Source organism: Rhinopithecus roxellana, chromosome 20 (genome assembly GCF_007565055.1).
Source record: "Rhinopithecus roxellana isolate Shanxi Qingling chromosome 20, ASM756505v1, whole genome shotgun sequence".
NCBI lineage: Eukaryota > Metazoa > Chordata > Mammalia > Primates > Cercopithecidae > Rhinopithecus > Rhinopithecus roxellana.
The window spans coordinates 8,688,705-8,712,734 of record NC_044568.1 but is presented as its reverse complement, the minus strand read 5'-3'; the positions used below and the strand labels follow the sequence as shown (position 1 = coordinate 8,712,734).

The following is a 24,030-nucleotide window of genomic DNA, read 5'->3' as shown; positions in this document are numbered from 1 at the left end:
CTCTTACATTTTTGGGGTCCCTGGCCCATCTTCCCCTACTATGTCCTGCTCAGCCAGGCAGTTGCCATAGTAAACAGTGGCATCCTGAGGCCGAGCTACCGTTTTGGAAGCTCAAGACAGCTCGTCTTTGATTCTGAGCAGTGCTCCTTAAGTCCTCCTAACCACCTTCCTTTGACCTGGATGCGACTCCAGAGGTTTGTGTTACCCCTGCTTAGTTCTGAGGGTCTTGGTGCAGGGAGTTGGGCTGGGAAGCGGAAGTCAGAGAGGGAGGCCTGTAAGGAGAATGGTCGTTGTTCCCTCTCAGTCTTCCTTGCAGTCTTTATTTTTTTATTTTGCTTTTAAAAGATGGGGGTCTTGCTATGTTGCCCAGGCTGGTCTCGAACTCCTGGTCTCAAGCGCTCCTCCCACCTTGGCCTCCCAAAGCTCTGGGGTGACAGGCATGAGCCCCCGTGCCCAGCCTCCGTGCAGTCCAGATAGCTGACTCAGGCTGGAGAGGAACCAGGGCAGGCACCCTGAGAAGTGGTCTCAGTGGAGTAGGTGGTACACCAGCCTGTGTTGGAGAATCAGACTCCTTAAGTCAAGGTCTTCCCAGACGTCTGGTTTTGCCTGCTCCATGAATGATACATCAAGACACTGGGGCCCAGAGGGTGGAGAGGATGTGTCCACGGTGGCAGAGGGAGCAGGGCTCAGCGGCGTCGGAGCAAGCCTTCTGGCCCCCACTCAGGGCCTGGCTCCCAGAGCGCCAGGTTTCAGTCACTGGGGCTTAGGCCGGCCCAGACGGGCTTGCAGCTCCTGCATCATGCCAGGGTGCATGAGGTCAAACCTGAAGGCGGAAGTCAGGCCCATGAGAACGGGTTCCCAGGTGCCCACGGTCTCTTCCCCACCCCAACCGAGTTGCCCTGTGCCTACCCATGTCCCAGGGGCCTTCTCCTGGCTGGCACCGGGGTCCCATCATGCCTCAGAGGGCTTGGCTCTGGGGGGTCCTCCGGCTGGAGGGGTCTCTGCTCAGGGGCCGATAGTTCCTCCTCAGGAGGATTGGGGGCTGGGGGCTCCTCCTGCTGCTCCAGGACTGGAGTCCGACGAAAAGAGGGCCGGGAGCGACGTTGTGAGGAGCTTCTCGAGAGGTGCACGCGGCTCCTTGGGACAGAGACATCTAGGAGGGACCCAGGGAGCGGGGCCTGCAGGAAAGGGAGCACAGAGGACCATGGGACCGGCTTCAGGATTCCACTCATTCCCCCCCAGCCCCCACTAAGAGCCCTCACCTCACTCCAGCTGCTGGCAGCACCTCCTCTGGCACTGCCTGTGGCCTCAGCTGTCTCGGCTTCCCCGACTGACCCTGGTGCAGCTTCTGTAGGGGTCTGGTGTGTTGGCCACTCCTCCTGGCCCCTGACGTCTTCCAGGCTTTCTGGCTCAGTCTCCTTGGCCTCTGCCCTCCAGCCCCCAGTCACCATGAGACCCTCTGCATCAAGGAGCCTTGGTGCCTCTCCCTCAGGGTGGTGGTCCCCACGCCGCCCCTCACTGTCTTCCCTCTGTTCTCTCTCCTGCCATCCGACAGCCTTTTCTTCCAACAGCATCCACTCTTCTAGAAGCCCTGCAGCCTCCACCATGGCTCCCATCCCATCTGCCCTCGCTGTCTGGGAGCCCACGCGATCCAGCCCACAGCTGTCCTCTGCACCTACAGATTCCTCTGCCTCTACCCGCCCTCCCCCAGGTCCTCCCTCCCTGGCCTCAAAAGCCTCTGCTTGGCCACCTCTGCCAGCCACCTCTTCCTCTGCTGAGCCCTCCAGGCCAAATTCCTGCCCACCTGCATGCTCTCCTGCTGCTGTCTCTTCCCTTTCTTTCAAGTCCCAGCCTTGCCCAAGCGCCCCTTCCAAAGCTTCACTAGCACCAGCAGCGCTGACGTCTGGGTCCACCTCACCCCCCATAACCTCAGCAGCTACAGTGCCAGTCTGTGCATCCTCAGGGTCCTGGAGGCCCACAGCCACCGCCTGCAGCCTCCAGCCTCTCCTGGGTGTTCTGTCAGCCTCCGCCTCCCCATCCTTGGTTTCTCTGGCATAGGCCTCTCCCAGTGACAGCCCAGGCCCTGCGTCTGTTCCCGTGCTTCCATCCAGATCCTGGTTCTCTGAGACAGATGCCTCTCCCTCCTCAATTCCACATCCCGTGTCCTGGGTTGTCAGCAGCCCCTCCCCGCCTGCTTCTGGGACTTCTGATAGTTCAGACTCTCGGTCTCCTTCAGCCTCAGCCACCGGGGTCTGGCCTCCCACAGCCTCCTCCTCCCACTGCTCGCCATCGGCCGCATCCTCCTGGGTATTTCCTCTCTCCATGTCCCTTCTCGTGCGGTTTTCCCATGCTCCTGGGAAGGCCTCGGAGGCCTCTGGCTTTACAGACTCCGTGTGCCTGGGACCTGCCTCCAGGCTCCTCTCCTGCTCCTCTTTGCTCCAGGCCAGAACTCCCTGGAGCTCCACCTCACCTGCCTCCCTTTCCTCGGGTTGCTTACTTGGGGTCTGGGCGCCTCCCATCTGCTCAGGTCCCTGGCCTTTGGTGACCCTGTGTGTGAGGCCACCCCATTCCACCCCCCGTGGGCCGCAGCTAGTCTGGGCTGCCTCGCTCTCCTCCCCTGTGAGCTCCTCCTTAGGCCTGGCCTCTGAAGTCACCTCCAAGTCGGCAGCGCCTTCAGCCTCTCCATCTGAGGGCAGCTCAGCCGCTGGATCCCTGCCGCTCCCTCTCTCCTCCTGGGCCTCCTCTGCCTGTACCAGCTCCTCCAGCCTGGCCCGGTCAGCCCTGATCTCCAAGTCCCACCTCATCTCAGCCTCCTTCCCACACAGGTCCACCTGACCCTCAAGACTCTCCCCTGCCTCCTGGCCTCCCACAGCCTCCCTCCCTGCTGTCTGGCTCTCAGCAGCCTCTTCTGTTCTCTCAGTGCCCAAGACCTGGACCTGTTTGGGGAAAGGGCTCACCTCAGCCTCTCTCTCCTCATCCCCCTCCTCCTCTAGGACCCAGACTTTTCCAGTAGCCTCTAGGAGCCTTTCTCCTGGGACTGCTCCATATTCTGTCTGTCTGACTCCCGGGAGGTCAGCCTCCTCTTTGCCTGAGGTTGTCCAAGCCTCATCCCCTCCTGAGGCTGTCCCGGCCTCCTCCTCCCTGGCCGGGGCTGTCCCAGCCTCCTCCCTGCCTGAGGCTGTCTCGGCCTCCTCCTCACCTGAGATTGTCCTGGCTTCCTCCCCATCTAAAATTGTCCTGGCCTCTTCCCTGCCTGGGGTTGTTCTGGCCTCCTCTCTGCCTAAGATTCCCCAGTCCTCAGGCGCTGCCCCTGGGCCCCGCGTCCCCCATGCCCTAGTGCTTTCACAGGCCTTCTCTACCACCACCACCTCTTCTCCTTTCCCAGCCCCTTCGGCCCCAGGCTCCTCAGTTTCCCCTGCATCTGCCTTCCTGACCCCCTGCTCCGTCTCCCAGTTGTCCCCTGCCGCCTTTGGCCCGCCAGCACCAGCCTTCCCCTCTGGCTCTCTGTGCCAGGTCCACTCTGACTCCGCCCCTCTGGCCATCCCTGGCTCTCTTGCCCTGACCTCTTCCTCCTCCTCCTCCTGTTCCCAGATTCTCAGCCTCTCCTCTCTGTTCACTTCCTGCTCGTCGGGCTCCTGCCTCTCCTGGGCTTGGCCACTCCTCTCTTGGCAAGCCCCAGACCCTGCCTTGGATTTCTTTCTGGCCTCCAAGGGGGCACTTGGCTCCTGGCACCTGGCAGCCTTGGCTGTCTCACCAGCCCCACTGTCCTGCCTCTCTGCTTGGGACCCATGGGAGCTGCCATCTCCCGAGCCCCAGGTCTGTTCCACAGCTGAGCTCCCCGCTTCAGGTCTTCTGTCCTCTCCAGGCCCTCTCAGCCCTCCAGCCCCCTTGTTTTGGCTGCCTCTAAGGCCCTCCAGGGCCTCCTGGGCTTCCTCCTCTACAATCTTCCCCGTCCTTCCCACGGCCACCGCCCCCGGTTCTTCAGCCTCCTGTGCCTCCCGCTCTACAGTGGGGACTGCATCTCCCAAGAGGTAGGAGACAAAGGTGCCAAGGGAATCCTAGGAAAAAAGAGGGAGGAGAGAGGCATTAAGGGGAGTCCCAGTCCTTTCCCTGGGGGTCCTGGCTGGAGGAGCCCAGGTTAAGGAACAGGGTACTGAGATCTGAGAGAAGAGGATTTGCAGAAGGAGCCAGAAAGGGCATCGATTAGGGGTATGAGGACGCATGGGTGGAGGTGGGGCCTAAAATTCAGAAAGATTAGGCCAGGAGTCTGCCTGATCCTGAGAAAGCAATCTCTAGTCTGAGGAGATCAGAAGGAGGAGGGGAAAGGTGAGGCCCCAGGGGAGGTGCCCGGAGGTGAGGCCCCAGGGAATGGGGTGCAAGTCTCTGGCAGCTGTCTGCCCCTCTCACCAGTGCCCCCCTCAAGGCCTGGTGTAGCCCAGGGAGGTGTAGCCGGAGGAAGTCCATCCTGTCTGTCTGTGTCTGTGTGTCCAGAAAGCTGATAATGACCGTCCCCACCCAGCAAGACAAGCCAATCTTCCCGAGGACCGAAGGCACTTCCTCTTCCCCTGTGTCTCCCTGATGTGTCCCCACCCCAGGCCCTGCCCACGGCCCCTGATGCCCATAGCAGCCCCCACTGCAGCCCGGGAAATGGGTGTACATCACACAGGGGACTCAGGTGCACATTTGGAAATAAAGGGTAAGGGAGAGGCCAGAAAAGTCAAAGTGGGAGCAGGAGACTTTAGAACTGGGGAGGGGGAGAGTGAGGGGACATGTGGCAATAGCAGCTCAAGTGACTCAGGTCTTGTATGTGCACCTCAGCCATTTCCGTCTCCCCTACAAGCCACAGCCACTCTGCAAGAGGAAGCTGGGGTTTGTGGTTCCTATTTTGCCTGGAAAGAAAGAGTAGCAGTGAAGAGGGGGCTGGTGGGAGCTCTGACACATTTCAGTGTCATTAATGTTTCCGCCAGAGGCGGAAGGGGCTGGATTGGTGGCTCTAGGGTGCATCCCCTCATCTATGATTAGCCTTGCAAAAGAGAACTTGGCTAAACTTTATATTGTGGCTATCTGTGTCTTCCTCCCACCTTCCTGTGACTTTCTTGATGGCAGATGCCATGTATGAAACGCTGCTGAATTTCTAGAGCCCTGCACGGTAGTAGGATTCCATTTTCCATCAGCTGAGTGACCTGGGAGGCACACTAGAGGGGGCACATTTCTTTTCTTTTTTTCTTTTTTTTTTTGTTTTTTGAGACAGTCTCACTCTGTCGCCCAGGCTGGAATATAGTGTCGAGATCTTGGCTCACTGCAACCTCCGCCTCCCTGGTTCAAGTGATTCTCCTGCCTCAGCCTCCCGAGTAGCTGGGATTACAAGTGCGTGCCACCATGCCCGGCTAATTTTTGGATCTTTAGTACAGACAGGGTTTTGCCATTTGGCCAGGCTGGTCTTGAACTCCTGACCTCAGGTGATCTGCCCACCTTGGCCTCCCAAAGTGCTGGGATGACAGATGTGAGCCACCACGCCCAGACCAGAGGGCACATTTCAAACAGCATTCTGAAGGCCTGGTGGTGAGAAAGAGCAGATAGAGGTGGCACAGCCCATAGCAGAGATGAGGCCAAGGACAAGAAGAGAATGCAGGATGCCGCTTTCCACCTAGGGGAAGGTAAGAGTATGATTCCTTATTTGGAACTACATAAAGTGACCTTGCTCTACTTCTCTTCCCCATACCCTCCTTCTCCCCTCCCCAGCCCCACTTTCCTATTCCAATTAGGGCAATTGGATGAAATCACAGCATCGGAATCTTAGGCCTTAAAAACATTTAGTCTGGCCAGGTGCGGTGCCTCACGCCTGTAGTCCCAGCACTTTGGGAAGCCAAGGCAGGTGGATTGCTTGAGCTCAGGAGTTTGAGGCCAGCCTGGGCAACGTGGCAAAATCCCATCTCTACAAAAAATACAAAAATCAGCTGGGCATGGTGGTGTGCACCTGCTGTCTCAGCTACTCAGGAGGCTAAGGTGGGAGGATTGCCTGAGCCTGGGAGGTCAATGTTGCAGCAAACCAAGATCCTGCCGCTGCACTCCAGCCTAGGCAACAGAGCAAAACCCTGTCAAAAAAAAAAGAAAGAAAGAAAGAAATCTGGTCTAAGCACCACCTTTGATGGAGGCAGGAATCCTGCAGCAGCCTGGAGCCAACCCAGTGGCCCTGTGGTGCTCTATTTCTTATCACCATACAGGTCTCTAAGGTCACCTTTAGGTATAACATTGTATGATCGTCAACAATTTTCCAATTTTTCACACACACACACATATATTTATATCTTCTTTTCTTTTTTACTTTTTCTTTTTTTGAGAGAGGCTCTCACTCTGTCGCCCAGGCTGGAGTGCAAGTGGCATGATCATAGCTCACTGTAGCTTCACCTCCTAGGCACAAGTGATCCTCCCACCTCAGCCTCCAAAGTACCTGTGACTACAGGCATGAGCCACCATGCCCGGCTAATTTTTGTTTTATATATATATATATTATACATATATATAGTTATATATGTATTTGTACCTTGGTTTTCTCATCTGTAACACCAGGGGTTGAACTGCTGTGACATTTTTTGGTTCTAGGATAATTTGGAAATAGGGATCTCTTAACATCTTGGATACTGTCAATAGATAATTAATGAAATCCCCTTAAATGGGTGTTATGTTTATTTAGGTCTCTAAAACAATTTGTAAAGTCAACAGATGGGGATAAGAATGACCTGAAGCTGGTCGTCTTTGTTCGAAACCAGAAACACTCCTGCCTCAAAAAAAAAACAAAAACAAAAACAAAAAGGGAGGAGTAAGCAGGTCCATATTTGTTTCTGGCACGTGAGTGAAGGAAAGGAACTGAAGCCTCCCACAGCCATAACTGGTCCTGGCAGGATACCGTCTCGGTCCTGAGCGCCACTGATCTAAGGTCATGGCTCCGCTTGCTGCTCCCACCCCCTCCAGTTTAAAACCTGCGGTTCCAGGGTTCTCCGGCCCCTCCCTTTCTCACGCTCCGAAGCCGAGAAGGCCCAAAGCGAAGATAGAGAGGACCCGGAAGTAGGGAAAACCTCTGAGCACGTGATGGGGGAACACGCGGGTGCTGTCACGTGATCCGACAGCCGGCCTCTGCATAGTGCAGAACGTTCTGCTGCTCTTAAAGGTACAGGCCGCAGGGTCCCTGCTGTAGACGGGGCGGGGGCAGAGTACGATGGGTGGGGCGTGGTGGGTCGTAGGGCGCTCGAGATGGAGCCCCCAGCTTCCTTGATGGATTGCGGGGCGCGAGTGCCCCAGACAAGCCGGAGCTGGGACCGGCAATCGGGCGTTGATCCTTGTCGCCTGTCGCAGACCCTCATCCCTCCCGTGGGAGCCCCCTTTGGACACTCTATGACCCTGGACCCTTGGGGGACCTGAACTTGATACGATGGGAGGCTGTGCGGGCTCGCGGCGGCGCCTTTCGGATTCCGAGGGTGAGTAATCCGGCCCACCCTCTTGGAGCGACCACCTCTGGCTCGCAGCCCACCTGAGGGGAGTGAGAGCTGACTCCGCCCCGGGAGGACACGCTTGGGACCGTCGTGCGCCTGAGAGTGGGTGGGGGTCATGCCCTCTTCTCGCTCTCCCAGGTGAGGAGACCGTCCCGGAGCCACGGCTCCCTCTGTTGGACCATCAGGGCGCGCATTGGAAGAACGCGGTGGGCTTCTGGTGAGTGGCCTGAGAGTTCAGCAAGTGACAATGGCGTGGGAAGAAGGAAGTGACAGGAGGAAAGGAGGAAGAAAGAGTTAAGCTGCGCAAAGGAGCTGAACCCACAAATATTTACCGAATCCACTGGTTTGCCCGGGGGCAGCATGTAAAATTTCCAAACTTCACTCCTTATCACCTTCCGGATTTCGCCAGATCCTCATAGCATCTGTAGGATTATTTACATTTTTCCTCCAACCAATTCAGCCTTAAAGTTTTTTAATGCACATATTTTTTAAAAGAAAACTTTAAATCACGACTCCACATGGAAAACCAGCATTTTCCTAATGAACGTTTAAATAAATGCATCACTACTAAAACTTTTATTTTTTTTATTTATTTTATCTTATTCTTTTTCTTTCTGAGACAGGGTCTTGCTCTGTTGCCCAGGTTGGAATGCAGTGATGCAATCACAGCTGACTGTAGCCTGGAACTCCTGGGCTCAAGTGATCCTCCCACCTCAGCCTCCAGGTAGCTGTGACTACAGGCGTGCACCACCGCACCTGGCTAATTTTTTAATTTTTTTATAGAGATGGGGTCTCACTATGGGACCTGGGCTGATCTCAAACTCGTAGCCTCAAGTGATCCTCCTACCTCAACCTTCCAAAGTGCTGAGATTGCAAGCATGAGCCACCATGCTGGGCCTGAACCTTTTTTTAATTTGATTTTATTTTTGAGACATAGTCTCACTCTGTCACCGAGGCTAGAGAGCAGGGGCACGATCTCGGCTCACCAAAACCTCCACCTCCCAGGTTCAAGCGATTCTCCTGTCTCAGCCCTCTGAATAGCTGGGATTACAGGCACGCATCACCAGACACAGCTGATTTTTTGTATTTTTAGTAGAGAGAGGATTTCACCATGCTGGTCAGGCTGGTGTGGAACTCCTGACCTTAGGTGATCCGCTTGCCTCCACCTCCCACAGTGCTGGGATTACAGGCGTGAGCCACCGTGCCCCGCACTGAAACTTTTTAAAAGGTCATCCATATACCTTCTAAAATCATTCAAATACCAAGCCTCCGGAAATACTTCTAGCATTAACCTAAACATTGAGGACTTGGATCCTCCACCCACTTCTGGATTGGGTTGGAAGTGGCTTCCCATGTACTGTTTGGAAGAGTCACTTAACCTCTCTGACCCTGGTTCCTCTACAGTCAAATGGGAAGAGTAGTATTGTAGTTCTACTTCAAAGTCTTGTGAAAAGGCCCCTAATGAAATCTCTGGCACCAGACCCAGATTCCCTCCCATCACTGAGTGCAAATCTGGGAGATGAGGGTAAACAAACAAAACCCTTCCTGAATCCTAAAGGCCTTTGATCTTACCTTGTTTTGATCCGTATAGCATTCTGCTGGGGGAATAGTCAGGAGATGAATTTGTATCCCTATTTTGCACATGAGTAGACTGAGACTACTAAACAGCAGACTTGGGGCTTGAACACAGTCCTTTTGGTTTCGAGCCCCAGGATTTTTTTTTTTTTTTTTTTTTTTTTTGAGACAGAGTCTCAAAAAAGCAGGATCTTGGCTTACTTACTGCAACCTCCGCCTCCCAATTCAGGCAATTCTTGTGCCTCACCCTCCGAAGTAGCTGGGATTACAGGCATGAGCCACCACGCCCAACTGATTTTTGTATTTCCAGTAGAGACGGGATTTTGTCATGTTGGCCAGGATGGTCTCGAACTCCTGGCCTCAAGTGATCTACTCGCCTCAGCCTCCCAAAGTGCTGGGATTACAGGTGTGAGCCACCGCGCCCGGCTTCCCCAGGATTTTTATTTTTATTTTTATTTTTTTTTACTGTACTGCAGTGCATCAGAGGATGAGAAGTGCCCCAGGAACTGAGTCACAGTGGGAGCTCAGAGGAGAGAGTGGTCATGGAGACCTTCTAGGAGAGGCCTGGGAGGCTGGAAGTGAATCCAACTCTGTGATCCCAAAGCCCCTATTTCTTCCTTTTTTTTTTTCTTTTTCTTTTTTTTTTTGAGATGGAGTCTCGCTCTTGAACCCAGACTGCAGTGCAATGGCGCAATCTCGGCTCACCGCAAGCTCTGCCTTTCGGGTTCAAGTGGTTCTCCTGCCGCAGCCTCCCGAGTAGCTAGGATTACAGGCATGTGCCACTTCTCCCAGCTAATTTCGTATTTTTTAGTAGAGATGGGATTTCTCCATGTTGGTCAGGCTGGTCTCGAACTCCCAACCTCAGGTGATCCTCCTACCTTGGTCCCTCAAAGTGCTGGCCAAGGTAGCCCCACCGCACCCGGCCTCTTCCTTTTTATTTTTTATTTTTGTAACAGGGTCTTGCTCTGTCACCCAGGCTGGAGTGCAGTGGCATGATCACAGTTCACTGCAGCCTCTAACTCCTGGACTCAAGCAATCCTCCCACCTCAGCCGCCCAAGTAGCTGGGACTACAGTTCAAGCCACCACACCTGGCTAATTTTTTAATTTTTTGTAGAGACGGGGGTCTCACTATCTTGCCCAAGCACCAAAGCCTGTATTTCTGACCCCAACACTGAATGAAGATGGGATCTGGTGATAGAGGGGAAAAAAAAGAGGGAGCTGATTGAAGGGCACAGGTAAGGGGAGGTTTGGCACAAAGGCTACAGATGGCTGCAGAATCAGGAGGGAGCTGAGACCTGTCCTCCTTCCAGGCTGCTGGGCCTTTGCAACAACTTCTCTTATGTGGTGATGCTGAGTGCTGCCCATGACATCCTTAGCCACGAGAGGACATCGGGAAACCAGAGCCATGTAAGTGACTCTCTACCACCACCACCATGGTTAGTCCCTGTGGGAAGATGAGGGCATGGGACAGAGGCCCCCTTGAAAAACTCATGGAATGGGGTGGCCAAGGGATGGCACAAGGAGGGGTAAAGTTTCCAGTCTCTGGCTGGGCACAGTGGCTCACACCCATAATCCCAGCAGTTTGGGAGGCTGAGGCAGGCAGATCACTTGAAGTCGGGAGTTCAAGACCAACCTGGCCAACATGGTGAAACTCCAACTCTACTAAAAATACAAAAACTAGCTGGGTGTGGTGGCACACACCTATAGTCTGAGCTACTCAAGAGGCTGAGGCAGAAGAATTGCTTGAAGCCAGGAGGCAGAGGTTGCAATGAGCCAAGATCACACCACTGCACTCTAACTTGGGCAACAGAGTGAGACTCCATCTCAAAAAAAAAGAAAGCTCTTGAATGTGTTATCTAAACAAAGTCCATTTACGGGGCCATCTGTGGCCTGTGGTCTAGTAGGGTGAGACTCATATGGAAACCCCTCTTCATTGTGCATGCAGAGACGCTGAGGTCCTGAGAGGTCAGTCACTGCTGACCCAAAGCCATCCTTCAACTGAAGGCAGAGCTGGGATGGGAGCTGGCTCTGTGTGTCTATCCCTCTGCTTCCAGGGTGAAAGACATTGTTTTCTTCCATCAGGTGGACCCAGGCCCAGCGCCCATCCCCCACAACAGTTCATCACGATTTGACTGCAACTCTGTCTCTACGGCTGTGCGTACTAATCTCACCTGGTCCTCTCCTGACCCAGGGCCCCTGGGTCTAGAGACCCCACTCCCAGCCCTTCACTACCCAGCTGGGCCTGTCATGATTAAAACAGTTGAGACCTGGGCTGGGTGCATTGGCTCACACCTGTAATCCCAGCACTTTGGGAGACCAAGGTGGGAGGATCACCTGAGCCTAGGAGTTTGAGACCAGCCTGGGCAGTATAGTGAGACCCCATCTTAAGGGAAAAGAGAAAAAAAGGGTATATGTAATAATCGAGACCTTAATATAATTTCTGAGGCTGAGGTGGGCAGATCACTTGAGGCCAGGAGTTCAAGATCAGCCTGGCCAACATGGTGAAACCCTATCTGTACTAAAAATACAAAAATTAGCCAGATGTGGTGGTGCACACCTGTAATCCCAGCTACTTGGGAGGCTGAGGCAGGAGAGTCACTTGAACCCAGGAGGTGGAGGTTGTAGTGAGCCGAGATCGAGTCACTACACTCCAGCCTGGGTGGCAGAGTAAGACTCCGTCTCAAAAAAAAAAAAAAAATATATATATATATATATGTATATATATTTATATTTATATTTATATATATATAAAGGTTTTTATATATATGTATACAGTTTCTGAGCCCTTTCTGTATGTAGCATATATTAGCTCGTTTAATCCACACAGCAGTCCTGTGAGCTAGGCGCTTTGATATCCCCATTTTCCAGATGAGGAAACTGAAGCTGATAGAATATAAACTCTTGACACACAGCTAAGGAGTGGCAGAGCTGAGACTTGAACCCAGGTGTGCCTGACCCCAGAGCCTGTGTTTGTAGCAGCCCGGCTCCTACCTCTCCTTGGCCACGTGGTTGGGAGGGTTGTCCCCTGGAACCTCTGGGGTCTCACTCCTTTCTCCTGTCCCAGGCCGTGCTCCTGGCAGACATCCTCCCCACGCTCGTCATCAAATTGTTGGCTCCTCTTGGCCTTCACCTGCTGCCCTACAGGTCTGGGTGGGAGTAGCAGGAAGCAGGGCAGGCAGGAGCTGAGAATGGGGAGGCCGGGAGGGCTGAGATGCTGTGAGTAGAGACTGACCTTCCCTCTCTCTTCTGTTCTGGCCCCCTCAGCCCCCGGGTTCTTGTCAGTGGGATTTGTGCTGCTGGAAGCTTCATCCTGGTTGCCTTTTCTCATTCTGTGGGGACCAGCCTGTGTGGTGAGTGTGTGATTCTGTGTCAGATGGGGGTCCCTGAGGAACCGCATCAGAGCATTTGTGGGAAGAGTCTTCCCAGCCTCCCAGAGGGAAGGGATTCTTTCTGTCACCCTTAGAAGCCTGCTAGGGCTATCAGCAGTAGGAGATGGGATACTGGGACAATTTGAAGGGGTAGGCAGTGGAGGAGATGGGAAAAAATGGATGAATTAGACGGAGATTGAGGTGAACAAAGTCAAGACTCTGTGATGGGCCGGGCACATTGACTCATGCCTATAATCCCAGCATTTTGGAAAGCCGAGGCAGGCAGATCACCTGAGGTCAGGAGTTCGAAACCAGCCTGGCCAACATGGAGAAACCCTGTCTGTACCAAAAATACAAAAATTAGCTGGGTGTGGTGGCACGAGCCTGTAATCCCAGCTACTCAGGAGGCTGAGGCAGGAGAATCTCCTGAACCTGGGAGGCAGAGGTTGCAGTGAGCCGAGATCACGCCACTGTACTCCAGCCTGGGTGACAGGGCGAGACTCCATCTCCAAAAAGAAAAGAAAATAAAAAGAAAAAGACTGATGGAGGGGCAGAGACATCAAGGGTGCATGTCTGCTCCTGGTCTGATAACTGGGTGGATGGAGGTGCCACTCTCCATGAAGGGGCACACAGGGGAGGGGGACTCTGCTTCAGACCTGGAACCTGGCGTGTACACGAGATCTGTTGGAGCCTCTATGAGGTGTTATGGAGGAGGCCATGGCCAGACACCTTAGGGGCCTGGGCGATGTGGCAAGGCGAGGTGTTACCACCCTGTTGCTTGTCCTCCCCCCAGGTGTGGTCTTGGCTAGCATCTCATCAGGCCTCGGGGAGGTCACCTTCCTCTCCCTCACTGCTTTCTACCCCAGGTAAGCAGGTGGAGCAGGGAATGTGGGGAGAGGCTGTCACATGGTCGGCCTTGGTCCTCCTGAATGCTCCTGTGTTCTCCTTCCCAGGGCTGTGATCTCCTGGTGGTCCTCAGGGACTGGGGGAGCTGGGCTGCTGGGGGCCCTGTCCTACCTGGGCCTCACCCAGGCTGGCCTCTCCCCCCAGCAGACCCTGCTCTCCATGCTGGGTATCCCTGCCCTGCTGCTGGCCAGGTGAGTTGCCCTGAACTAGGAGGGAGAGGGATCCAAGGAGAGAAAACTTGGCCATGGCCAGGCGTGGTGGCTCACGCCTGTAATCCCAGCACTTTGGGAGGCCGAGGAGGGCAGATCGCCTAAGGTCAGGAAACCAGCCTAGCCAACATGGTGAAACCCCGTCTCTACTAAAAATACAAAAATTAGCCAGGTGTGTTGGCGGGTGCCTGTAGTCCCAACTACTCAGGAGGCTGAGGCAGGAGGATTGCTTGAACCCTGGAGGCAGTGGTGGCAGTGAGCCGAGATCTCACCATTGCACTCCAGCCCGGGCGACAGAGTAAGACTGTCTCAGGAAAAAAAAAAAAGAAAGAAAACTTGATTATGATTGCAACCTTCAAGTCCCTACCTTGCTCTGAAGGGAGGTGGAATCTGGACTCTGATAGCCCCAGGTGTGAGTCCTGGAGCTGCTACTTTTTAGCTGTGTGGCGTTGAACAAGTTACTCCACCTCTCTGAACCCTCAGTTTCCCCATATCTCAAATGGCAGTCATTCTTGCTTTCCTGGGAGGTGATGAGGCTAATACATTCAGCGCAGTGTGGTTCCCAAGGTGATTAGAAGTAGGATGAGGGTGGACTTTGATTAGTTCTTTTTTTTTTTTTTTTTTTGAGATGAAGTCTCTCTGTCACTCAGGCTGGAGTGCAGTGGCTGGTGTGATCTCAGCTCACTGCAACTTCGGTCTCCCGGGCTCTAGTGATTCTCCTGCCTCAACCTCCCAAGTAGCTGGGACTACAGGCCCATGCCACCAGGCCTGGTTAATTTTTTATATTTTTAGTAGACACGGGTTTCACTGTGTTGGCCAGGCTGGTCTTGAACTCCTGACCTCAAGTGATCCGCCTGCCTTGGCCTCCCATAATGCTGGGAATACAGGCGTGAGCCACTGTGCCTGACCTGATGTAGTTCTTGTATTTTCATACATACTAGGAAGCACTTTGGCCAGGCATGGTGGTGGGGTGAAACCCGTGTCTACTAAAAATACAAAAATTAGCCAGGCTTAGTGGCGCTTGCTTGTAGTCCCAGCTACTCGGGAGGCTGAGGCAGAAGAATCGCCAGGAGGCAGAGGTTGCAGTGAGCCGAGATCATGCCACTGCACTCCAGGCTGGGCAACAGAGTGAGACTCATCGCAAAAAAAAAACAAAAAAAAAAGGAAACACTTTGAACTAGCCAATCACACCTGACCCTTCACAAGATTAGTGCTTAGGACAAGTCCAGGTAGAAAAAGTGAGTCCATTTAAAGGAAAATATTAAGTAAGTATATATATATACACACAGGAGGAAAGTGGATATGGCAGATAACATGAAGCCAGAACCTAAGTGACTAAAATCGAGGAAGTTCTGGCCTAGCACAGAGTGAACGTATAATTAATGGGAACTAGAGCAACCATTAGAATAATAATGGCCAGAACACAGAACTGACTTGCTTGGTATGAGCGAGCAGTCCAAACGAGGACCTGCTGAGCATAGTGGCTCATGGCTGTAATCCCAGTGCTTTAGTAGACTGGAGGACCACTAGAGGTGAGAAATTTGAGACCAGCCTGGGCAGCATAGCAAGATTCCATTTATACAAAAAATGGAAAATATGAGGCGGGCTTGGTGGCACATGCCTGTAGTCCCAGCTACTTGGGAGGCTGAGGCAGGAGGATTGCTTGAGCCTGGGAGGTCGAGGCTGCAGTGAGCTATGATTGCACCACTGCATTCCAGCCTGGGTGATGGAGAAAGACCCTGTCTCTGAAAAAAAATCACAACAAAACAAAGGCCTGTGAATAGGAACAACAAGGAGATAAATTCAGCTCCAAAGAAGGAAGCCTTTGTCTACAATTGGAGCTCTCCAGCACAGTGTAGGCACCTTAGAGGCAGTGAGCTACCCATCTTTGGAAGTGTTCAAAGGTAGAGGTGTTCCCTGGGAAAAGAGTGGTCTAAACAGTCCCTGGGGATCCTTCCCAGTCAGTAGGGTTCTCTGACCCTGCTTTCATCCTACTCCTAGCTATTTCTTGTTGCTCACATCTCCTGAGGCCCAGGACCCTGGAGGGGAAGAAGAGGCAGAGAGCTCATCCCGGCAGCCCCTCATAAGAACCGAGGCCCCGGAGTTGAAGCCAGGTGGGAGACACAGACCCTTAGAAAGGTCACTTTCTCTCTGGGTTTGGCCTTTTCCTCTCTGCAATGGACACAGTTATGAGGGGAAAGAGAGTGAGTGTACTGGTTATGGGAAAAGCCTTTGTCTATTTGAGAAATACTTGTTGAGGCCCAGCACAGAGGCTCATGCCTGTAATATCCCAGCACTTTGGGAGGCTGAAGCAGGAGGATCTCTTGAGCTCAGGAGTTTGAGTCCATCCTGGGCAACAGAGCAAGACCCTGTCATAAAAAAGAAAAGAAAGAAAGAAAAGAAAGGGAGGGAGGGAGAGGTATTAATTGAGTACTTACCATGTGCCAGGCATTCCAGTCACAAGTGCTGAGGCCCTGCGGTGGGGATAAGCTGGGATGTTCTAGTTCAAGTGATCCTTTGGAAGTGTTCAAAGGGATAAGCTTGAACCCAGGAGGCGGAGGTTGCAGTGAGCCGAGATCGCACCACTGCACTCCTGCCTGGGCAACTGAGTGAGACTCTGTCTCAAAAAATAAAAACAATTTAAAAAGAGACATGAAGAGGTCTCACCTGGTTAGCTTTTTTTTTTCATCATGGTAAAAAGTATATATATTACTCGAAGTTTACCATTTTATTTATTTTTTTATCTTATTTTATTTTTTTGAGATGGAGTTTCACTCTTGTTGCCCATGCTGGAGTGTGATGGCGCAATCTCAGCTCACTGCAACCTCTGCCTCCCGGGTTCAAGTGATTCTCCCGCCTCAGCCACCTGAGTAGCTGGGATTACAGGCACCCGCCACCACACATGGCTAATTTTTGTATTTTTAGTAGAGATGAGGTTTCTCCATGTTGGCCAGGGTGATCTTGAACTCCTGACCTCAGGTGATCCGCCCGCCTCAGCCTCCCAAATTGCTGGGATTACAAGCGTGAGCCACTGCGCCCAGCCATTTTAACAATTTTTAAGTGTCCAATCCAGTGGCATGTAAGTCACTTCCCACTGTTGCGTGGTCTGGTTAATTCTGTCACACCGGTGCCTCTTTGCCAAGTCTTCACTGTGAAAACTTCATCTGCCCTTCTCTCTCTGTTCCCCTGCAGGCTCCAGCTCCAGCCTCTCCCTTCAGGAAAGGTGGACAGTGTTCAAGGTTCGGATGATGGCTGGGGTGTGTCCCCGTGGGAGTTGCTCACCTCCGGGCCCCCCACTTATATCTTCTGCCTTTTCCAGGGTCTGCTGTGGTACATTGTCCCCTTGGTCGTGGTTTACTTTGCCGAATATTTCATCAACCAGGGACTTGTGAGTGAGGGGTGCTGGGAGGGGTGTGGAGGTGGTGACTGGGGCTGGGACCCACACGGCCCCGTCCATCTCCCCCGTCTGGTCTTTGCTGCAGTTTGAACTCCTCTTTTTCCGGAACACTTCCCTGAGTCACGCTCAGCAATACCGCTGGTAAGAGGAGCGAGGGCAGTGGGCTGGGAGGGTGCCGTGGTGATGGGGCTGCCCTGCTCAGTAGGGACCTGGGGGAGTGGGATGGTCCCTGGAGGAGCGTCCTCTCCTACTCCCTACCCTAACCTCAGGTACCAGATGTTGTACCAGGCTGGCGTCTTTGCCTCCCGCTCTTCTCTCCGCTGCTGTCACATCCGTTTCACCTGGGCCCTGGCCCTGCTGCAGGTACCAAACCCCTGCCCCTCACTCCATTCCCACCTTGGCTCCCAGCTTCCCCAAACTCCCCTGCTTCCCACTATCAGTAGGAAGTGTAATTTTTTTTTTTTTTTTTTTTTTGAGACAGAGTCTCACTCTGTTGTCCAGGCTGGAGTGCAGTGGCACGATCTTGGCTCACTGCAACCTCTGCCTCCCGGATTCAAGTGATTCTCCTGCCTCAGTCTCCCGAGTAGCTGGGATTACAGGCGCCTACCTCCATACCTGGCTAATTTTTGTATTTTTAGTAGAGATGGGGTTTCTCCATATTTGCTGGTCTTGAACTCCTGACCTCAGGTGATGTGCTGACCTCAGCCTCCCAAAGTGCTGGGATTACAGGGAAGTGTAAATTGTACACTATCATTTCTTAGCACAGGGTACCGAAGTCCAGCAGGGCTCCATGTAAAATGTATAGCCTTAGGAACCAAGCAAAACCGAGCTTCAGTACTCAGCCACTGAGTGACTTAGGGCAGGTCTCAGAACCTCTCTGAGCCGCAATTTCCTCATGTATAAATTGGGTGTGGCCAATACCTATTTTTCAGAGTAGTTGTAAGAAATAGAGATGAAAGGAAGAATGGAAGAACAAGGGTTTATATTGTGTATGTATGCGTGTGTGTGTGTGTTTTAAGCTGTGTGGTGATTGGGCTGGGCCAGGTGGCTCATGCCTGTAGTCCCAGCACTTTGGGAGGCTGAGGCAGGTGGATCATTTGAGCCTGGTAGTTCAAGTCCAGCCTGGGCAACATGGCAAAATCACATCTCTACAAAAATTAGCCAGGTGTGGTGGTGCACACCTGTAGTCTTAGCTACTAGGAAGCTGAGATGGGAGGATCACTTGAGCCTATGAGGTCAAGGCTGCAGTGCACCAAGGTCATGCCTCTGTACTCCAGCCTAGGCAACAGAACGAGACCCTGTCTCCCAAAAAAAGAAAAAGAAAGAAAAAGTCAGGACCTTCTTCTGTCGCCCAGGCTGGAGTACAGTGGCATGATCATAGGTCACTTACCTCATGCAAAGAAACAGGCTTTCAAATAATGTTTCTAACTATAAGAAAATGTACAGTTCCTTTATTCTAGATAGTTAATTATAATAGAATTGGTGACTTTGTAGTCAATGGGTTATTTATCTTAAGGGTGGTGAGCAAATTCCACTGCCCTTGGCAAACAGTAGTTTACAGCTTTAAGGGCACAAACACCCTTCCTTACAACAGTCTAATAAAAGGAGTTTCATATAACCAGTATTCATTGTTTCAAAGTTACAAATCCACAGTCCCTGGAGGTAACTGTTACAATAAACTGTCAACTGTGACAGGAAAGTCCTCTGCTCTTGAAATCTAGGAACTCCACCAGTGGTGATTCACACCTGTAATCCCAGCACTTTGGGAGCCTGAGGTGGGCGAATCACCTGAGGTCAGGAGTTCGAGACCAGTCTGGCCAACACTGGCTGGTAGTGAAACCCCGTCTCTACTAAAAATACAAAAATTAGTCGGGCGTGGTGGCACCTGTCTGTTATCCCAGCTACTCGCTAGGCTGAGGCAGAAGAATTGCTTGAACCTGGGAGATAGAGGTTGCAGTGAGCTGAGATCGCACCACTGCACTCCAGCCTGGGCCACACAGAGCAAGACTCCATCTCCAAAAAAGAAAAGAAAACCTTAGGAATTCAATTCTGTGATAGCAAAATACAGAAATAGAGATTATACTTTAGGCCAGGTGTTGTGACTCACACCTGTAATCCCAGTGCTTTTGGAGGCTAGGGTAGGGGGATGACTTGAAGCCAGGAGCTTGAGACCAGACTGGGCAACATAGTGAGACCCCCATCTCTAAAAAAAAAAAAAAAAACAGGCGGGAGAATTGCTTGAGCCCAGGAGTTTGAGAGAGCAGCCTGGGTAACATCATGAGACCCCATCTCTACAAAAAACAACAGGGTGTGGTGACATTCACCTGTAATCCCAGCTACTTGGGAGGCTGAGGCGGGAGGATCGCTTTAGCCCAGGAGTTCCAGGCTGCAGTGAGCCATAATCATGCTACTGTATCCCAGCCTGGGTGAGACCCTATCCCCCCCAAAAAAAAAGAAAAAAAAAATTACACTTTAATATTATGGCAAAAGCATGTAAATATCCTCCAACCTTTTTCCTTATTTATCTGAGCAGTGCTGCAAGCCCAGGGTTTGTACCCACAAAACCCCAGATTTATAACTTGGGGTGCTTCTAGATACCACTGAAATATGTAGCTTATGGTTTTAAGCTACATGTTTTTAGCTATAATTTTTTTTTTTTTTTTTTTTTGAGATAAAGTCTTGCTCCATTGCCCAGGCTAGAATGCAGTGGTGCAATCTTGGCTCACTGCAACCTCTGCCTCCCACATTCAAGCAATTCTCAAGCCTCAGCCTTCTGAGTAGCTGGGATTACAGGTGCACGCCACTGCGCCCGGATAAATTTTTGTTTTGTTTTGTTTTTTAGAGACAGAGTTTCGCTCTTGTTGCTCAGACTGGAGTGCAATGGCGTGATCTCAGCTCACTGCAACCTCCGCCTCTGGGATTCAAGCGATTCTCCTGCCTCAGCCTCCTGAGTAGCTGGGATTACAGGCACGTGCCACTACACCTGGCTAATTTTTGTATTTTTTAGTAGAGATGGGGTTTCGCCATGTTGGCTAGGCTGGTCTTGAACTTCTGACCTCAGGTGATCCACCCACCTTGGCCTCCCAAAGTGCTGGGATTACAGGCATGAGCCACCACACCTGGTTAGGGGTGTGTCCTTTTTAATGCTCATCTTTAAGTCCACCTCAGATTTAATGAATTAGGACCTCTAGGGTAAGCCCTGCTTGGGGCATTTGTACCTAGATCCCCAGGCAATGTTTACGTAAATGAAATATATGAACCGCCAGGAGATTGCCTACACACTACACAAGAGGCAACGTAGCATGGTCAGGGCTAGGAGAATGGCACCTCCCTGAGAGACTGGGATACAGAGGTGGGACCTACACCCTGGAGTGGGGACCAAGGAGGCTTCCTGGCCAAGTGCGGTGGCTCCTGCCTATAATCCCAGCACTTTGGGAGGCTGAGGCAGAGGGGCAGCAACTGCTTGAGGCCAGGAGTTCAAGCCCAGCTGAATAGGATGCCCGCCTACTCCCACCTTGTTTTACGATAGTGAACCAGTGGTTTTTCAAACAGGGGCAATTTTGCTGCCCAGGGGATGTTTGGCAACGTCTGCAGGCATTCTTTGGTTGTTACAACTAGGGGATGCTATGGGCATCTAGTGGGCAGAGTCAGGGATGCTGCTAAATGCACTGCTGTACACAGGACAGCCCTCACCACACAGAACGACCAGCACCAAATGCCAAGAGTGCTGCAATTGAGAAATCCTGGTTTCGATGGTCCCACTTCCTTTAGGAAGCCTCCGGTTTTGTTTGTTTGTTTGTTTGTTTGTTTGTTTGTTTGTTTTTTGAGACAGGATCTTGCTCTGTCACCCAGGCTGGAGTACAGTGACACAGTCATAGCTTACTGCAGCTTCCACCTCCTGGGTTCAAGCAATCCTGCTCAGACTCCCGAGTAGCTGGGACTACAGGTGCATGCCACCACGCTCAACTAATTTTTCAATTTTTTTATAGAGACGGAGTTTTGTTATGTTGCCCAGGCTGGTCTCAAACTCCTGGCCTCAAGTGATCGTCCCACCTCGGTCTCCCAATGTGCTGGTATTACCTGCATGAGCCACTGCACCAGGCTGAGGTTGGGATTTTTTTGTTTGTTTGTTTGTTTTTTTGTTTTTTTTGTTTTTTTTTTGAGATGGAGTCTCTCTCTCTTGCCCAGGCTGGAGTATAGTGGTGCAATCTTGGCTCACTGCAGCCTCTGCCTCCCAGGTTCAAGCGATTCTCCTGCCTCAGCCTTCCAAGTAGCTGGGACTACAGGACCACTATACCCAGCTAATTTTTGTATTTTTAGTTGAGATGGGGTTTTACCATGTTTAGCAGAGACCAGGCCAGGCTGGTCTCGAAATCCTGACCTCAGGTGATCTGCCTGCCTCAGCCTTCCAAAGTGCTGGGATTATAGGTTTGAGCCACCACCCTGGGCTGGTGTTGAGATTTTATCTAGGCCTGGCAGCCCTCTCCTTCACCAGTATCTCCTAGAACCAAGGGCCCCTGGAGGAGAGGCCCCCTCTCCCTCCCTGCCCCACCCTGGGCCCAGGCTCAGCCTCTCCCTCTGCTCACAGTGCCTCAACCTGGCATTCCTGCTGGCGGACGTGTGGTTCGGCTTTCTGCCAAGCATCTACTTCGTCTTCCTGATCATTCTGTATGAGGGGCTCCTGGGAGGCGCAGCCTACGTGAACACCTTCCACAACATCGCCCTGGAGGTCAGCACCGGCCGGGCAAGGGCTGTGGGTGGCCTGTCCAGGGACACCCAGGGCAGGGATGTCTGGAACTGAAGCCTCACCCCTGCTCTCTGCCCTCCCAGACCAGTGATGAGCACCGGGAGTTTGCAATGGCGGCCACCTGCATCTCTGACACGCTGGGGATCTCCCTGTCGGGGCTCCTGGCTTTGCCTCTGCACGACTTCCTCTGCCAGCTATCCTGATACTTGGGATCCTTGGGACGCAGGTCACATTCACCTGTGGGCAGAGGGGCAGGTCACATAGCCAGGCCCACCCTAGAGCCCCTCCACGAACTGTGCTCCTGGCCTTTCCAGCAGGGCTGGGAGTAGGGAAGGGCTGAGACCTTGTTCCCCTTGCAGCGGGGGTCAGCCATTGTCTCCTGCTCAGGGAGTTTCTTCCTGGCATCATGCCCTCTGAATAAAAGCCGATTTTATCCATGGACTTCTTGTGCTGTTTTTGTCTCTAAAAAGAAAATACTTTTATTATAAAAGTAATACATGACCACTTTCCTATATATAGACAGCATCAAGAAGGTATGTCAGCAGATTCCTCTCTTTTTGTTTGTTTTGTTTTGTTTTGTTTTGTTTGACAAGAGTCTCGCTCTGTCACCCAGGCTGGAGTGCAATGGCGCGATCTTGGCTCACTGCAACCTCCATTTCCCGGTTCAAGCAATTCTCCTGCCTCAGCCTCCCAAGTAGCTGGGATTACAGCTGTGCACCACCACGTCTGGCCAGTTTTTGTATTTTTAGGACAGATGGCGTTTTGCCATGTTGGTCAGGCTGGTCTCAAACTCATGACCTCAGGTGATCCATCCGCCTTGGCCTCCCAAAGTGCTGGGATTACAGGTGTGAGCCACTGTGCCTGGCCTCTGCTGTTTTTAGGCCTTATGTATTCATTCATTCATGTATTCATTGTATGGTACAATCTATAAACAATCATGTTGGACATTCTTTCCAGCATGAAAGTTTCCAGAGAAGTGGAAAGAATTGTGCAGTGAATCACCCTGAGTGTGCACTACCAGGTTCTATGTTAACATTTTGTTACAGTTGCTTTATCATGTAGTCCAGCCCCCATCAAATCTATCCGCTCACTGTTCCATCACACCCTGCTGAGGCATTTTATTTTTTATTATTATTTTTTATTTTTAGAGACAGGGTTGCACTCTGTCACCCAGGCTGAAGTGCAGTGGCACAGTCATGGCTCACTGTGGCCTGGACCTCCTAGACTCAAACAATCCTCACACCTTGGCCTCCCAAGTAGCTGGGACTACAAGTGCACGACACCAAGCTCAGGTATTTTTTTTTTTTTTGTAGAGATGCGATCTTCCTATGTTACCCAGGCTGATCTTGAACTCCTGAGCTCAAACAATCCTGCCTCGGCCTCCCAAAGTACTGAGATTAAAAGCATGAGCCACTGCTCCTGGCCTATAGTCCTGTTATTAGGTACAGCTTATATACACAGTAAAAAGTATAAATTGTTACATATTTTTACAGTAAACAGAGTCTGGGCCAGGCGCCATGGCTCATGCCTATAATCCCAGCGCTTTGGGAGGCCAAGGCGGGCACGGGCAGATCACCTGAAGTCAGGAGTTCGAGACCAGCCTGGACAATGTGACAAACCCTGTCTCTACTAAAAATATAAAAAATTATCCAGGTGTGGTGGCATGCACCTGTAGTCCCAGCTACTTGGAAGGCTGAGGCACGAGAATTGCTTGATCCTAGGAGGCAGAGGTTGTGGTGAGCTGAAATTGCGCTACTGTACTCCAGCCTGGGCGACAGAGCAAGACTCTGTCTCAAAAAGAAAAATAACTGAGTCTGGCTTAGTGTTTCTCATACTTCATTGTTACCCTTTCTACTATATTTACCGTATTTGAACCTAACAGTACTTTTATTTACTTAAACTATTAAGTTTATACCTGGTTCAAAAATGAACATACCTAGTTCATTAAAGCAACTAACCTTTAATATAAATTCAGTTATTTTAAAGGGAAACATCATTATTAAAATCATGAGTTTGAGGTGATATATATGTATTTTCTACTACACTTTAAATAGTTATGTAACTATTGGAGTTTAAAATGAACATACAAGTTCCTCCTGAGACTACTCCATCATGACCAGTGATGTTTGTGGACCCAGATCTAGGAAATGCTGACCCACTGGTTAATAGCATGGGCTTTGAGGGCAGAAGGAACTGACTTTCGGTGCCAACCCTGCCATTCACTAGCTGTATGACCTTGGGCAAGTCACTTCACCTCGCTGCACCTCAGTTTCCTGATTTCTCCAATGGGATAATAATAGCACCAGCACTTCATAAGGTGCTTTTGGAAACTGCATG

The 24,030-nt window shown here is 51.8% G+C and overlaps 2 protein-coding genes across 6 annotated transcripts; one reads left to right on the top strand and one right to left on the bottom strand.

Annotated features, from left to right (window-relative positions):
* Positions 1 to 287: 287 nt before the first annotated feature.
* APOBR (apolipoprotein B receptor) lies at positions 288 to 4,882 on the bottom strand. Its single transcript, XM_030925635.1, has 4 exons — positions 4,408 to 4,882; positions 1,263 to 4,058; positions 910 to 1,178; positions 288 to 823 (listed from the first exon to the last, which is right to left on the bottom strand). The coding sequence occupies exons 1-4, from the start codon at positions 4,657 to 4,659 to the stop codon at positions 754 to 756; spliced, it is 3,387 nt and encodes a 1,128-aa protein (XP_030781495.1). The 5' UTR covers positions 4,660 to 4,882; the 3' UTR covers positions 288 to 753.
* Positions 4,883 to 5,520: 638 nt separating this feature from the next.
* Positions 5,521 to 22,134, top strand: CLN3 (CLN3 lysosomal/endosomal transmembrane protein, battenin). Of its 5 annotated transcripts, none has more exons than XM_010388683.2 (17): positions 5,521 to 5,657; positions 6,695 to 7,168; positions 7,354 to 7,475; positions 7,629 to 7,707; positions 10,377 to 10,473; positions 11,149 to 11,220; positions 12,131 to 12,210; positions 12,331 to 12,416; positions 13,228 to 13,300; positions 13,388 to 13,531; positions 15,551 to 15,663; positions 16,742 to 16,788; positions 16,869 to 16,937; positions 17,032 to 17,087; positions 17,216 to 17,309; positions 21,535 to 21,675; positions 21,777 to 22,134. In XM_010388683.2, the coding sequence occupies exons 3-17, from the start codon at positions 7,430 to 7,432 to the stop codon at positions 21,894 to 21,896; spliced, it is 1,317 nt and encodes a 438-aa protein (XP_010386985.2). In that variant the 5' UTR covers positions 5,521 to 5,657; positions 6,695 to 7,168; positions 7,354 to 7,429; the 3' UTR covers positions 21,897 to 22,134. The 5 variants fall into 5 exon arrangements, with proteins under 5 accessions (XP_010386985.2, XP_010386990.2, XP_030781496.1 ...); XM_030925636.1 differs by having other exon boundaries at positions 5,522 to 5,657; positions 6,993 to 7,168; XM_010388688.2 differs by lacking the exon at positions 12,131 to 12,210.
* Positions 22,135 to 24,030: the final 1,896 nt, after the last annotated feature.

Excerpts from the sequence above, each read along its gene's own strand:
- APOBR (XM_030925635.1), bottom strand. The coding sequence starts at position 4,659 with ATGTACACCCATTTCCCGGGCTGCAGTGGGGGCTGCTATGGGCATCAG. Across the intron at positions 4,059-4,407 it reads AGGCCTTGAGGGGGGCACTG|GATTCCCTTGGCACCTTTGT; the intron begins GTGAGAGGGGCA and ends CTTTTTTCCTAG. Across the intron at positions 1,179-1,262 it reads CTGCCAGCAGCTGGAGTGAG|GCCCCGCTCCCTGGGTCCCT; the intron begins GTGAGGGCTCTT and ends CCTTTCCTGCAG.
- CLN3 (XM_010388683.2), top strand. The coding sequence starts at position 7,430 with ATGGGAGGCTGTGCGGGCTCGCGGCGGCGCCTTTCGGATTCCGAGG. Across the intron at positions 12,417-13,227 it reads TGTGGGGACCAGCCTGTGTG|GTGTGGTCTTGGCTAGCATC; the intron begins GTGAGTGTGTGA and ends TCCTCCCCCCAG. Across the intron at positions 16,938-17,031 it reads ATTTCATCAACCAGGGACTT|TTTGAACTCCTCTTTTTCCG; the intron begins GTGAGTGAGGGG and ends TCTTTGCTGCAG.